We start from the raw sequence: 15,383 nt of genomic DNA on the forward strand, positions 1-15,383 counted from the left end.
GATTTAAAAAAGAATCTAGAGGTTGCAATTCACCTGGCTTTTCTACTTTGAATACAGAGTAGGGTTCCTGTAGAAACAGTTATAATGAAAAAGTAGGAAAGATAATTAAGAGCCAAATGATATAGTTTCTTGAATGTCAGATTTGTACTTTCTGTACAAATTTGTACTTTTTTCTGTACAAAAAAGCAATTTGTACTTTTTTCTGTAGATAAATGGACTGATGATTTACAAAGTTTGAGGGGATATCTGTGAATAAGATGGGTCAAAATATGAAGGTAGAGAAATCAAGGTAAAAAGGTGAGAAATGCAGGTAAGAAGACTATTCCAATAATCTAAGCCAATCAAACCAAATTAATACACTAGTGGCTCAAAGGCCAGTTTCGCTGACAGCAGACTTTATTTGGCCTATGTACTTTTTAAAATTGAGATATAATTGACACATAACATTGCATAAGTTTAAGGTATAAACATAATGACTTGATACATATATACTGTGAAATGATTACCACAATCAGCTTAGTTAACATAAATTGCTGTTTTATAGGTCAAAAGTGGTTGGATATTGACAGTTTCATGTTTCAATCTAATATATACACATTAGCAGATTCACCATTTTAATTAGGTTTTACTTCCATAAATTCATAAAATACTAGTATTGAATGAATAGGGAAAATGTCTGCACTTGAAGAAGTTCCATCTGGTGTCAAAACCTGTGTTGCTAACTGAAGGCTAACTGTGTCCTCTAACCTCTGAGGCAAAGAGGGCAATGAACTTCCTCTGCTGGGAGCACTGATGCATGTGCACCTGTTGCCAGCAGTGCCGTGTGAAGGATCCCAGGGCCCATCCGGCCCAGAGGACTGGCTGTTTGCTCAGTCACGCCTGCCCCAGGGGAGGGACAGGAATAGCTCCCTGAGGGCGGCGTGTTGCTCACTTGGCTGGAGAGGGTGAAAAGTCTGGAAGTCAGATGCTGCTTATGAAATCAGCTCAGCTAAGAAACGAGTTGAATTAGATTTTAAGCATGAAAACTATTAGTAGTGACAATTTGCTAATATGAATGAGGCACCAACAAATGAAAATGTTTTAAAAAAACAGTGCCTAAAAAAAAAGAATAACCTGAATAAATTCTGACAGATGAGCTGAAAGTCGTCTTAGGTTTTATATCTTAGGTGTAGCATATCAAATATGCCACAGATTGTACTTTGGGTTCCAACCGTTCACTGTGGATGTAAATGAGATGCAATAAATAAAAATGACAAGGTAAAAACACATGTTGTTGTCCTTCATGTAATATGGCAAATGGATTTTTAAAGACATTCTTGTGTGTGATATCAATGATATACCAAGGAACACAATAAATTTTTGTTATATTTATTTAGTTTGTAGAAGAGTTTTGTTATGCAATGAGGGACTTAAATGTTTTATAGAAAATGTACAATGTAAACTTTTAAAAAATAGTTTTTTTTTGTTTGTTTTTTTTTTTTTAGAGAGAGAGGAAGGGAAAAAAAAAGAAAGAGAGAGGAAGGGAGAGGGATAGAGGATAGAAACATCGATGAGAGGGACATCATCAATCAGCTGCCTCCTGCCTCCTGGGGATCAAGCCCACAACCTGGGCATGTGCCCTGACTGGGAATTGAACTGTTGACCTCTTGGTTCCTGGGTTGACCTCAACCACTGAGCCACACCAACCAGGCTACAATGCAAACTGTTAAGGGTGCTGTTGATTTTGTCATATGAAATGTACATTTGAGAAAGGTCTTTATCAAAACCAGTAGCTTTAGATCAGTGGATTTTAGCTGCAGAATCTTTTGAGCAAATGAAATATTATGAGGCAATAGAAGCAATTCCACTAAGAGCAGAGTGGCCCGAGATGAATTGAGGGATGAGGGGGGTCCAGAACATGTCTGTTCTCTATCCCACCCACTGTGGGCTGGCTGCAATTTAAGTCTATGGGGACCCATGGAACACAATTTAAAGAATCACTATGTCCTGAGTTGATACATACAAAGAGTATAGTTTGAGATGAATCATCTAGTATACTTATCATACAACATGTGATAAGTCATTTTCTCACATATGGTACACATACACACACACACACACACACACACACGGTTACACTACACTGAAGACACATTTCTTTCAGTGCATTAATGTTCATTCTGAGTTTTATTATCCTCATCAAAAACAGGCCCACTTTTAACATTTTTTTCTACCATCAACATTTTCTTGTACATTTCTGTGTAATCAGCTTCATTTTTGTTATTTTTTTCAGTATAGCAATTGAATATTTTAAAATATTAATTCCAAAATTAAATTTTTGCAATGGTCTTTGAATCTCAATCATGTTTGCTCTTTGAAAATTTCCATCACTTGGATTCAGAAATAGATGAACACATCATGTAATCTCTAAAACATTATTTCCTGCTTTTAATGTAATTTAACCTAAAATAGTGCATGCTTTTGCACCAATTATTATGTCAAGTATTTTATAAAGATATTATTAAGGAAAGGTTTTATTGTCAGCTAGAGGGTGGAGTTTATCATTAAGCAGTTGTATAACAGTAAGATAGTGTATTTATTACTGAGTGAGATGGTGCAAAAGTGTAAAATGGCATGAAGATGAAATTAGTGTTATGTGATAAAAATATCCTCTTAAATAAAAGATGTTATAATTTACTAGTTCTTGTTGCATAGCGTATTTCTTTTTTTTAAAAAATATATTTTATTGATTTTTTACAGAGAGGAAGGGAGAGGGATAGAGTTCGAGTGAGATGGTGCAAAAGTGTAAAATGGCATGAAAATGAAATTAGTGTTATGTGATAAAAGTATCCTCTTAAATAAAAGATGGTATAATTTACTAGTTCTTGTTGCATAGCATATTTCTTTTTTAAAAAAAATATATTTTATTGATTTTTTACAGAGAGCAAGGGAGAGGGATAGAGAGTTAGAAACATCGATGAGAGAGAAACATTGATCAGCTGCCTCCTGCACACTCCCCACTGGGTATGTGCCCGCAACCAAGGTACATGCCCTTGACCGGAATCGAACCTGGGACCCTTGAGTCCGCAGGCTGACGTTCTATCTACTGAGCCAAACCGGTTAGGGCGCATAGCGTATTTCTTTAGCTAAAAACACTCGTAGTTAGTCAGCACTTACTGTGACAGGCTGTAGGTAAGTACATTATCTTATTTCATCTTCATGACAACACTAAGAGAGGCTGTTTTTTTGTGCTGGCTTTATACGTGGGGAAACCAAGGATGAGTGAATTAAAGAAGGTTGCCCGAGGTCACAGAGCATGTTGGTGGTAGAACTGGACTTGAACTGAGGTCACTGTCTCAAAATCCCATGCTTTCAACCTTTAGAGATCAGGGGAAGTGGTATTTTTGGTGGTCTGAGGCTGGAATTGGAATTTTATTATGTACAAGCATATTGCTAATCTAATCTTTTAATTTTAAAGTTCCAGCACTTACTGTGACAGGCTGTAGGTAAGTGCTTTGCATGCATTATGTTATTTCATCTTCATGACAACACTAAGAGAGGCTGTTTTTTTGTGCCGACTTTATACGTGGGGAAACCAAGGATGAGTGAATTAAAGACGGTTGCCCAAGGTCACAGAGCATGTCGGTGGTAGAACTGGAATTGAACTGAGGTGACTGTCTCAAAATCCCATGCTTTCAACCTGTAGAGATCAGGGGAAGTGGTATTTTTGGTGGTCTGCGGCTGGAATTGGAATTTTATTATGTGCAAGCATATTGCTAATCTAATCTTTTAATTTTAAAGTTTTCCCTCTGTTCTTATACATACGATGTAGTCACCAAAGAAACTTTGGACACTGTAATAAAGTAAAACAAAAAGTTTGAAATACATGTTGTCTCAGCACCCAAAGAAAACCATTGTGAGCGGTTTCTTGTCTTTCCTTCATGTCTAATTTATCACAACAGGCTTTCTGCAGTGTTTGTTAGAAAGAGGCCTGGGAGCGTCATGGATTAGCATATGCCTCCTGGGCAGGATGCTGGGGTTACACTTCTGGCTCTGCCGGTTACTAGCTGAGGGACCTTCGGCAAGTTTCTCTCTTTTTTTAAAAAGTAGTATTTTAAATTTCAGAGAGGAAGGGAGAGGGAGAGAGAGAGAGACGTTGATGATGAAAGAATCATTGATCGGCTGCCTCCTGCATGCCCCCCACTGGGGATTGTGCCCGCAACCCGGGCATGTGCCCTTGACCAGAATTAAACCTGGGACCCTTCAGTCCGCAGGCCGATGCTCTATCTACTGAGCCAAACCGGCTGAGGGCTTGGGCCAGTCTCTTCATCTCTGTGTGTCAGTTTCCTCACCTGTGAAGTGAAGAGAATAAGTGAAGAAAATAACCTATCCAAAGGACATCATGAAGGTTAAAGGCGTAAGTATATACACAGCACTTGGAACTGTTTTTGACACATAGCAGGTGCCATATAAAATGTTAGCTATCGTCCTTTGATGATTAGCATGTGATTGGTGATTTATGATGCTATATGAGGCTCACGTCTTTCATATGATGGAATTGCTCATTTTATGGAATTATTCATGCATTTGTTTCTTTTCTTTTTTTAAGTTACAAGGCCGTTGTACTAGCAGCAAATCACTTTGGACGATTTTTTACTGGTCAGATCACGGCTGCCGGAAAGGTCCCTCCAGCTAAGGTAGAGAAAACTTTTGATGTTTCTTCATAATATGAATGAATTAAAGGCGAGGGGATGTGTAGTTTGGAAAGACAGCTATTTTCCCATGTTTGTTGCGTGTTAACTTCTCACGGGTGACTTGTGGCAGGTACAGATAGATGGCGGAGCCTCCGAGCCGCTTAAGATGGCGCGAAAAAAAGCACGTTGATGTTTCCAGATGTTCTAGTCAGTCCTTTTTCTGCTTTTGCCGCACTAACTTGCATTCTTAAAGGGATTTTGGATGACTTGTTCTGTGGAGCCCATTTACTACTATTTTTAAAAACAGTTTCAAGATAACCATTCAGCAAATTCTTTCTTTTTCTCCCCCAGCAAATTCTCGATTTCCCAATGATTGCGACATTTTGGTTCATTGAAAAGATTGTCTTGGTTTCCTCACTTTTTGCCGAATGTTGGGTCATGAGGACAGGAGATGGGAGGTGGTGTAACCGGGATATTTGGCAGGGACACGGGTGCGCTTTCTTTCGTTGAGCTCGAGAGCAGAGGAGAGGGGCCGAGAGGTGGGCATGGCTGGGTGGAAGAGTGGGTTCTGTGTGACCCCTCAACACTGCGTACACTAACTGAGGGTAAGCAGGTCATTATCCTGACAGGATAATGTGCAGGAAACAGGACCTGACCTGTTGTCATCCACCTGCGGGTGTACCTGTCTGTAGGGTGCTTCCTGCTCTAAAGCACTTTGTCATTATAAACCCGAAGTTCTCACACAAAGTAAATCACCTAGAAGCGTGGTCAGCAAACTGCGGCTCGCGAGCCACATCCGGCTCTTTGGCCCCTTGAGTGTGGCTTTTCCACAAAATACCACGTGCGGGCGCGCATGTACAGTGCGATTGAAACTTCGTGGCCCATGCCCAGAAGTCGGTTTTCGGCCTGGGCGAGTCTATTTTGAAGAAGTACTGTTGATATTTGGCTCTGTTGACTAATGAGTTTGCCGACCACTGACCTAGAAGAGTGAAAACACACACACACAAAACCACATCCCCAAACAAAAAAACAACAAAAAACCCGTAATATCAGCTTTGAGAAATCTAGTTAATTGCTTTAAACAGGCGGGAGGAGAGAATGACAGGTGTTTAGGTGGAGAGAAAGAATACATTCCTTTTCTAAGATTACATCGCTTGATTCTAGTGCTGTTCCCTCTTTTAAATTGTGGAATCTTCTGTTATTTCTGATTGAGGCTAACTTGGCCTCTCCTGTGATTTTCACTTATTTTATTTCATGTCATTGTTTTAGCAATGACACTCAAAGGCCAACGACTTCACCGAAAATAGCCTGACAATCAGCGGCTCAGTGGGTACAACTGAGGGGCGGGCCTTGGAACCCAGAGCCTGTTTGTTCCCTCTGGTCCCTCTTTGTCACCTTTCCTGTAGAGTCCCCCCTCTCTCCCCGCCCCAACAAACCATCACTGTTAAGAGCAATTTTCATAGGACTTTTGAGACACTGCCCTGGGGGTAGGGCACTGGAGCACAGTTGACTAGTATAGTCTTAAAGAGGGGGAAGGACGAGTGGGCATGATGGGTGGGTAGGAACTTATAAACTTCAGTTTCTGTGGGTGGCTTCTCTCTCTCTCTCTCTCTCTCTCTCTCTTCTCTCCTCCGCTATTATTTTGTTAATGATTTTTGAATTATATTTATAAAGGATATTAGATTGCCATATTTTTTCTCCCCTCCCTCAGCTTCTCCTTCTATCCATCCCTCCCTTTCTCCTCTCTCTGTCTCCCCCACTCTTTTTCTCTCTCTCCTCCATCTCTCCCTCCCTCCCTTCCTTCCTTCCTTCCATAGCAACAAGGACTTACCTTCCATTGACTGGGAAGCATAATAGGACTTTTCACACCACAGACAGCATTTTCCTTATTTTGTTTCTTAGGAGGCAGGGAAGACTCTAGTTTCTGAGGAATTCTTTGATTTCCTTGGCTCGGGTCCTCCCAGGGTTAGGGAGATTGATTACATTGCTTTATATTTCAGCTACAATCCATTCAAATTGGTTCAAAATTAGGTGCTTGATCACCTGCTCTTCCTTTCAGAAGCATTTGAGCTCAAATCGGGGTTGGAGTAAGCGGGCTCCCCGAGGTTGTACCCATCTTTGCAACTTACTTTGATACTTTATGAACATAGTCAGACCTGAGCATTGGCGAGGGGAGGGGTAGCTAGAATGCTGGCTACCCTGGGAATGTCAGTGGGAGAAGCTCTGGCGCAGAGTGAAGAACCTGTTAACCTTTTGCACACATACTGTGGATCTTGCTGGCTGTAGCTTTGACACTGAGCTGCTGATTGTCGGGCTATTTTCAGTGAAGGTCATTGGCCTTTGCCAGCAGTGTTCCTTTGGGGGAGGGGGAGGAGGATAGAGGGGGCATTGATGATGATGGAAGGAGACTTGTCTTGGGGCAGTGAATGCACAATACAGTGTACAGATGATGTCTTACAGAATTAATTTTGCACCTGACACCTGTGTAATGTTAACCTGCGTCACCCCAATAAATTCAGTAAAAAGGAAAAAATAAATAAAAAGCGTGACCTTCAGTTAAAGAGTTGTTTATCGTTCAGAACGTTGAGTGAGGGCTGATGGCTGCCACCAGCACCTCCTGGTTTATTATTGAGCTCTGACTGTGTACCAGACACTGAAGGTACTAGCGGGTGATTTTTCAGAATCCGTTGATAATGAACTTCATTGAAAACACGCCGGTTCTGCCCTCTGTCCTAGATTCTGATAGTTGGTGGTGGCGTTGCTGGGCTTGCCTCTGCAGGTGCAGCCAAGTCCATGGGGGCCATTGTTCGAGGATTCGACACGAGGTGAGTGCTTCACTGGTGACTGCTGTCAAGGTCCAAACCCTTGTTTCAGGTGGATGCTGTGCTGTCCTTAGAGTTTATAAATTTAAGTAGCATGTTGAGAACTGCTCTATAAGCTCTTTAAATATTTCCAGTTTTTCAAAGTGAACTCAAAGTGAAAAAGTATTACTTAGTGGAAGAAAATGTAAGGACTGAGACTCAGTTCAGCAGAAATAATTTAAAAAACAAAATAAAACAAAAGACTTGAAAACTAACACCATACTCAGGTTTTTTAAAAAAATATTTTACTTATTGATCTGGGTGGGGGGTGGGGGAAGAGAGAGAGAGAGAGAATCATCGATTTGTTGTTCCACTTATTTATTCATCCATTGGTTGATCTTGTATGTACCCTGACCAAGGATTGAACCTGCAACCTTGGTATATTGAGATGATGCTCTAACCAACTGAGCTACCCGGCCTGGGCTGAGATTGTAATTTAATGGGTCTGGGAAGCGGCCTGGGAATTTGAACTGTTAGCAGGTAGCTGCAGTGATTGTTGTCACCAGGGAGGTTTGAGATTCACCGTGGGATGGGTGTTGTTGAGTTAAACACTGTCTATCACAGAGCTGAGATCTGTTGGCTCTGGTTTTCCAACCAGTGCGCAATGCTTGGTCAGCATTTCTTTTTTTAATAACGGAATGTTTTTTTTACATAATTTGAATGTGTTGGCTTTTTACATTTGCCATTTATACCACTTACAAGTTGCTTTTTTTCAAACACAATTTAATGAGGACTATGGACAAAAATCACTTCAGTAAAACATGCCTAAGTAAAAGAGTCATTTATTTGGGAAAAGTCCCCACAAGTCAGAACATTTACAGATGAAAACCTCCACTTGAGTGATTTGAATGAAGGCACATCTTAATGTAGGTCAGAACTCCCATCCTCATTGATAATGGAGCCACAGAGACAATTGATTACTGGAGATGGTAATAGTGACATTCCTTTTGTAATTTGACTAAGGAGTTGGGATTCTCTATAGCAGTGGTTCTCAACCTTGGCTGCACATTAGAATCACCTGGGAATCTTTTTAAAATCCTGATTTCTGGGCCTCATCCTCCGGAAATTCTGTTTCTTTGTTATGGGGTGGGGCCACAACATTAGTAACAAAGAAACAGAATTTCCGGAGGATGAGGCCCAGAAATCAGGATTTTAAAAAGATTCCCAGGTGATTCTAATGTGCAGCCAAGGTTGAGAACCACTGCTCTATAGCTTTATTTTTTCCCCTCGAAAAAATATTTATCATAAAAGCATTAACTCCCTTTAGAAAAACATTGAAACAGTCCAATCAGAGACATCAAAAGAAAGTCTCCACTTTTGAATATATACAGTTTTTTCTTTTAAAAAATGTCTGCGTGCATGATCTTGGTTCTGTGTCAAGGGCCTAAAATAACCGCTGCTTTCCCTCAACGCTCGCCAGGGCCGCGGCCTTGGAGCAGTTCAAGTCTCTCGGCGCTGAGCCCTTGGAGGTGGACTTGAAGGAGTCGGGCGAGGGCCAAGGCGGGTACGCGAAGGAGATGTCCAAGGAGTTCATCGAGGCTGAAATGAAGCTGTTCGCTCAGCAGTGCAAGGAGGTGGATATTCTCATCAGCACCGCCCTCATCCCAGGTACTTTCACTACGACTTCCTCAGACGAGGGTCGATCACTGTTGAACGAGTGAATTTCTTCAAGTAAAGATTGACTTGCTTCCTAGAAAGTGAGAAAGCACATGAGAGGCAGAAAAGACAAAATCACCACAGCCCTAGAGAAAAACGGTCATTAGTAATTTGGTCTCTTTGCTTCCAGTCTTTTTTCTGTGTATTTTTATCTGTGTTCGTAGATCACAGTCTATGTACAAGATTATATTTGTACATAATTTTCTCTGTTTATACCCTTGGTAAGCTGTTTTTTAATTTATTTCTGTTCTCTTTGTTAAGATGCTACTTTTTTTTTTTTGGGCTGAGATTGTAATTTAATGGGTCTGGGAAGCGGCCTGGGAATTTGAACTGTTAGCAGGTAGCTGCAGTGATTGTTGTCACCAGGGAGGTTTGAGATTCACCGTGGGATGGGTGTTGTTGAGTTAAACACTGTCTATCACAGAGCTGAGATCTGTTGGCTCTGGTTTTCCAACCAGTGCGCAATGCTTGGTCAGCATTTCTTTTTTTAATAACGGAATGTTTTTTTTACATAATTTGAATGTGTTGGCTTTTTACATTTGCCATTTATACCACTTACAAGTTGCTTTTTTTCAAACACAATTTAATGAGGACTATGGACAAAAATCACTTCAGTAAAACATGCCTAAGTAAAAGAGTCATTTATTTGGGAAAAGTCCCCACAAGTCAGAACATTTACAGATGAAAACCTCCACTTGAGTGATTTGAATGAAGGCACATCTTAATGTAGGTCAGAACTCCCATCCTCATTGATAATGGAGCCACAGAGACAATTGATTACTGGAGATGGTAATAGTGACATTCCTTTTGTAATTTGACTAAGGAGTTGGGATTCTCTATAGCAGTGGTTCTCAACCTTGGCTGCACATTAGAATCACCTGGGAATCTTTTTAAAATCCTGATTTCTGGGCCTCATACCCCCCCACAAGATGCTACTTTTTTATTGTAGGAAATTCAAACGGTACTGAAAAATAGGGAGGGAAAATGAACAGATCAGAAGTTCCAACAGAGATGAGACCCTTACTAATATTTTGATGATCATTTTTTCATATGTGAGAGAGAAAGACAGGGGAGCTTTGGCTGTGTATATTTATGTAACTTCCAGTATATATATTTTTACTAAAGGATAGGGCACTTTGTCACTTTTAATTATGTCCTTTGACATGTTTGGTCTTTGTAACCAAATTGTGTGCTCTTTGGATATCAGGAATTTCTAGTCCAGTATTACATCCTCTTCTAAAGAATATTTTTTACTCAATAGATGATGGTGTCAAACAAATTAAGCACTTATTTACTCAGTAAACACTAACTTGATCTAGTAAGATTTGGGAGTGAAGAAACTCTCCACCTTTTATATTCTTAGCTCTTCTTATATATATAGAAACATCAATGATGAGAGAATAACGAATCAGCTGCCTCCTGCAGGCCCTCACTGGGGATCGAGCCCACAACCTGGGCATGTGCCCTTGACCGGGAATTGAACCGTGACCTCCTGGTTCATGGGTTGATGCCCAACCACTGAACCATGCCAGCTGGGCAGCTCTTCTCTTCTTATGTTCTTTCCACGTGTTATTGAATAATGAATACCATGATGACTCTAATTTTTTTCTTTTCTGAAATCTCATAGGGTTTATGTTTCCTTGTGTTAAATCCTATTAACGGAACCTCGCTTTCTCTAGGGGACTGGAAAATTAGAAGTTGCTTTGTCCTGAAGTCACGGGAAAGGAGAAGTTCTCTTCTAACACCCTTTCCCCCCAAAATCTGGCTATGATAATCCCAAGGGCAAGAATTTGATCATATCCATGAGCTTGTGGGGTAGTACGTGCCTCCCAGCTCTTCTTTCTGTCCTCTGTATGTCCCCTGAAACCTGATAGGTGGGGTGGTCTCTCCAGACACCCCCATCCCACCTGAGATGGCAGGATAAGCAGTCGGGCAGGGGGCCCCTATGGGCTCAGCCCCCTGAAGAGTCTGTGTGTGTAGAAATGAGGCCTGGAGGTGGGTGCGGAGCAGGCCAGCCAGGGGCCCAGATGGTGGTTGTGAAATCGTCCAGCAGGACACGACTCGTGAACAGGCAGTGCAGGAGAGCGCTCAGGATTCGTCCTTCTGTGGCAGTGGCGCCTGGCTCAGCTGTTGCACAGGTGGCTTGGAGGAGGGGTGGGTGGCCTTGCTGTGCCATCTGACCTTTGAAAGGCAGCTGCTGACTAGATGCGACAAGTGGCCAGCAGAGGGTGCTAAAACATTTGTTCAGGGAGTAAACGAGGCCCTGAAGCTAGATCTAGTCAAGCCAGACCTTACTAAAGAACAGGATAGTTTGGACACAGTGTATAGAATTATTATTGACCATCAAGCTCGAAGTGAGTGCTAGAGCTCAAGACTTCTTTTTTAAAAAAATATATTTTTATTGATTTCAGAGAGGAAGGGAGAGGGAGAGAGAGATAGAAACATCAATGAGAGAATCATTGATCAGCTGCATCCTGCATCCCCCTCCCTCCCCCCCCCAACTGGGGATCGAGCCCGCAACCCAGGCATGTGCCCTTGACCGGAACTGAGCCCGGGACCCTTCAGTCTGCAGGCTGATACTCTATCCACTGAGCCAAACCGGCTAGGGCAACAAGACTTCTCATATAAAACACATATGACTTTTAGGGCCTGCCCCCCATAATATCTTATTTTTTTTATAAGTAGTTTATAGTAAGTGTACTTTAGTAGAAAGTCATATTGTATAACAAGTCTTTTTTTTTTTAATCCTTACCTGAGGATATGTTTTTATTGATTTTTAGAGGGAGCAGGGGGAGGGAGAGAGAGAGAAACATCGATTTATTGTTCCACTTGTTTAAATGTGTTCATTGATTGTTTCTTGTATGTGCTCTGACCGGGGATTGAACCCGCAACCTTGAAGTAGCAGGACGACACCCTAACCTATGGAGCTACCCCAGTAGAACAAGTCTGAAAGAAGACTGTTGAAGAAGTTTTATTACTCTGTTCCTCTTCTGAAGCTACGATCGCCTCAGCACATTAAACGTACAGAGAGGCCAGTGCAGTGGTCCAGAGCTCACACTCAGAAAGCTGGTCTGAAAAGGACCTTTCTGGTATTTTTTTTTCTTTTGAAAACCAAAAAAGAAAAAAAGAAAAGTTAATTAGAATATTATTAGGAGGAAGGTGATCTTTTTAACGATCTTTTATCTCCCTCCAGGACTGAAGCCGGAAAGCATGGGTACTAGAAAAAAAGATAGAAAAGATCGTGTAAAGGCACAAATGCCCTTTGAAAAGCAGTGTCCTTGCATGTACCTCTGCAGGTTTATGTCCTGAGCCTTTGCATGGGTCACCTGGTGGCATGTCCGACTCCTGAAAGATCTTAGAGCAGAAGTTATTCTAAGGCTTTTCTTGAGTTGGGTCCAGAGGAGATTAAGTTAAATGTCAGAAGTTCTCCGAGTTGAGATTCCTTAGACCAAGTCCTTGTGGCCGTCCTGGAGGCCTGGGTGGGTGAGAATGCTGAGAGGGACACAGGCGGTCAGGTCGTTTCGGGTTACAACCTAATGGACTCGGGAACTTTTCCTTTCTCCCAGGTGCACATCCGTCAGGGGGCTTGAAAAGTCAGTGATCTTGTGCTTGTGTGGGGTGTATGTGGGATGAAATATTTCTGGAGCCAGCTAATTATTGTGCGGCCTGGGATTTTGTACCACATACGCGTTCCATCATCTGGACCCCAGGAGTGGGATGGGCAATCGGTTCAAGGATGGAATTTCACTTGATGTAGGTGATGTCAGGAGAGGGCCTCGCTGGCTGTCCCATGTTGTGGCACTGTGCACACAGGACAGCTCCCAGCCTTCCTGTCCAGCTCTTGGACCTTCGACACTACTTAGAAAGTAAGGCAGCCCCGTTCTGGGCATGCTCAGGCTGTGCTCATAATCTTCCTGCTACACCTTTTGAGACACGAGAGCTTTATTATTGTTGTTGTTGTTGTTATTATTATTATTATTAGAGGCCCAGTGCACGAATTCATGCACAGGTGGGGTCCCTTGGCCTGGCCAGTGATTGGGGCCAGTTGGGGCCAGCTGGCCAAGGGGAGGGACCACAGGAAGTTGGTCAACCAAAGGTGGTTGGCTGTGGAAGCGCACTGACCACCAGGGGGGCAGCAGCTCCTGCGTTGAGCGTCTGCCCCCTGGTGGTCTGTGTGTCGTCATAGTGGCCAGTTGAATGGTCATTCGTGCTTAGGCTTTTATATATTTAGATGATGATGATGATGATTATTTTTAGCATTCCTAGTGTCCTGGAATGCTGTTAGTGAGACTTTTCATAGACTTGGACTATTTGACCAGGAAGAGGCTGAATCAGGTTGAAGATCTGATCAGTGAGTTAAGGAGGGGAGAGTGGGAAGGGGTGAGGAGCAAGCGTGGTGCTTTGGCACTGACCGTGTGCAGGCAGATGTCACCTGAATTCCAGGGAGAATGGAGTACTGTGGAGCACATGCCAAGTCTACCTGCCAGAGACAGTCTTCCATGTAAAGGTTTCCTGAAGGCCACCTCATTGAAAACCATAAGTTTTCCTGCTGCCCCTTCCCCCCCCTCTGGCCCTCACTGTGTGATTGAGCCGAACTATTGGAAAGCCTGGGGCTTTGTTTAATACTGATAACTGTGTCTTGGAGCACCGGGTTCCCTGCATCATTCGGCAAAGGCATCTGAAATGACCAGGATTGGGTCACATCACCCCCACACCCCCAACCTTTGCTACCACGTCTGTACTGCTGGGTAGGGTATTTATGTAGCTTTTGGGCCTGATTTAGCTTTGGGGCCTCATGTTAAACTAATGTAGTGCTCTCTGGGTCGGATTTCAGTCACGCTGGCCGCGGTGATCTCCTCAAATAGACCAAGGACTTTCAGGCCTTTGCACATCTTTCCCTCTCTTTGGAATGTGTCCCGGCTCTGCCCTGCCCCTCGAAAGCCTACTCATTAGTTAACACTTCCTTCCTCCATCTGAGATTTGGTTTCTGCCGCCTCCCGCTGGGTGGTAAGCCCTCCTTCTTCATTCACAGCCCTGTGCCGGTGCCTCAGATCCTAGTGGTTCTCAGCTGCGCTGCGCCCTGCGCTCTCAGCGAGAGTGTTGGCTGTCGCCCGTGGTGGCGTGGTGGTATGGTGGCATGTGCTTGGCACACAGCCTGGCACACAATAGTGGCTCAGCAGATGTTGCCACCCTAATGATCCCGGGTGCCTTCCTTAGGTCTTGGTTGGTACAATCCCGTTATTTTTCCAGGGTTATCCAAGGGAAGATGGAGAATGCTCCGTTGGCTCCATTTTGGGTAGGAACACTGCAGAGGGTAACTGAAGACTGAGGAGCTAGCGTTTTCATTTTTCTCCGATACATACCCAGAAGTGGATTTGCTGAGCTGTAAGGTAGTTCTATTTTTAGCCTTTTTAGGAATCTTCGTAATGTTTTCCACAGTGCCTGTACCAATTTGCCGTCCCTCCAACAGTGCACAAGGGTTCCTGTTTCTCCACATCCTTGCCAACTCTTGTTTGTTGATTTATTGATGACAGCCATTCTGCAGGCGAAGTGGTTTTGATTTGAATTTCCCGTGATGTTGAGCATCTTCTCATGTCTGTTGGCTGTCTGTGTATCTTCTTTTGAGACTGTCTTTGTGTTCTTTGCCCATTTTTTAAAATCCTCACCCATTTCTTTTTTAATTTGAGAGAGAGAGAGTGAGTGAGAGAGAGAGAGAGAGAGAGAGACATCGATCAGTTGCCTCCCGTACTCACCCTGACTGGGAATCAAACCCGCAACCTTTCAGAGTATGGGAGGACACTCCAACCAACAGAGCAACCTGGCCAGGGCTCCTTTGCCCATTTTTGATAGGGTTGTTTATTTTTTTGTTATTGAGTTGTACGCATTCCTTATATAATTTGGATATTAATTCCTGTTGGCTATGTTACTTGCAAATATCTTCTCCCATCGGTAGGTTGTGTTTGTGTTTTGTTGATGGTTTCCTTTACTGTGCACAGCTTTTTGATTTGATGAAGTCCTGTTTGTTTATTTTGCTTTTGTTTCCCCTGCCCGAGGGGACACACCCGAAAGATATTACTAAGACTGATGTCAAATACTTTATTATCTGTGTTTTCTTCTAGGAGTTTTATATTTGCAGGTCTTACATTGAAGTCTTTAGCCTGTTTTGAGTTTGTTTTTGTGTATGGTGTGGGAT

The 15,383-nt window shown here is 42.7% G+C and overlaps 1 protein-coding gene across 1 annotated transcript in view; it reads left to right on the forward strand.

Annotated features, from left to right (window-relative positions):
* NNT (nicotinamide nucleotide transhydrogenase) overlaps positions 1-15,383 on the forward strand; it is a 92,991-nt gene that overhangs the window by 27,628 nt on the left and 49,980 nt on the right. The window contains exons 5-7 of the mRNA XM_005871035.2: positions 4,589-4,676; positions 7,410-7,498; positions 8,955-9,142. Of these exons, the coding sequence (XP_005871097.1) occupies positions 4,589-4,676; positions 7,410-7,498; positions 8,955-9,142 (365 nt within the window). The remainder of the gene's footprint in view (positions 1-4,588; positions 4,677-7,409; positions 7,499-8,954; positions 9,143-15,383) is intronic.

Source organism: Myotis brandtii, unplaced genomic scaffold (assembly GCF_000412655.1).
Source record: "Myotis brandtii unplaced genomic scaffold, ASM41265v1 scaffold328, whole genome shotgun sequence".
In the NCBI taxonomy this organism is placed as follows: domain Eukaryota; kingdom Metazoa; phylum Chordata; class Mammalia; order Chiroptera; family Vespertilionidae; genus Myotis; species Myotis brandtii.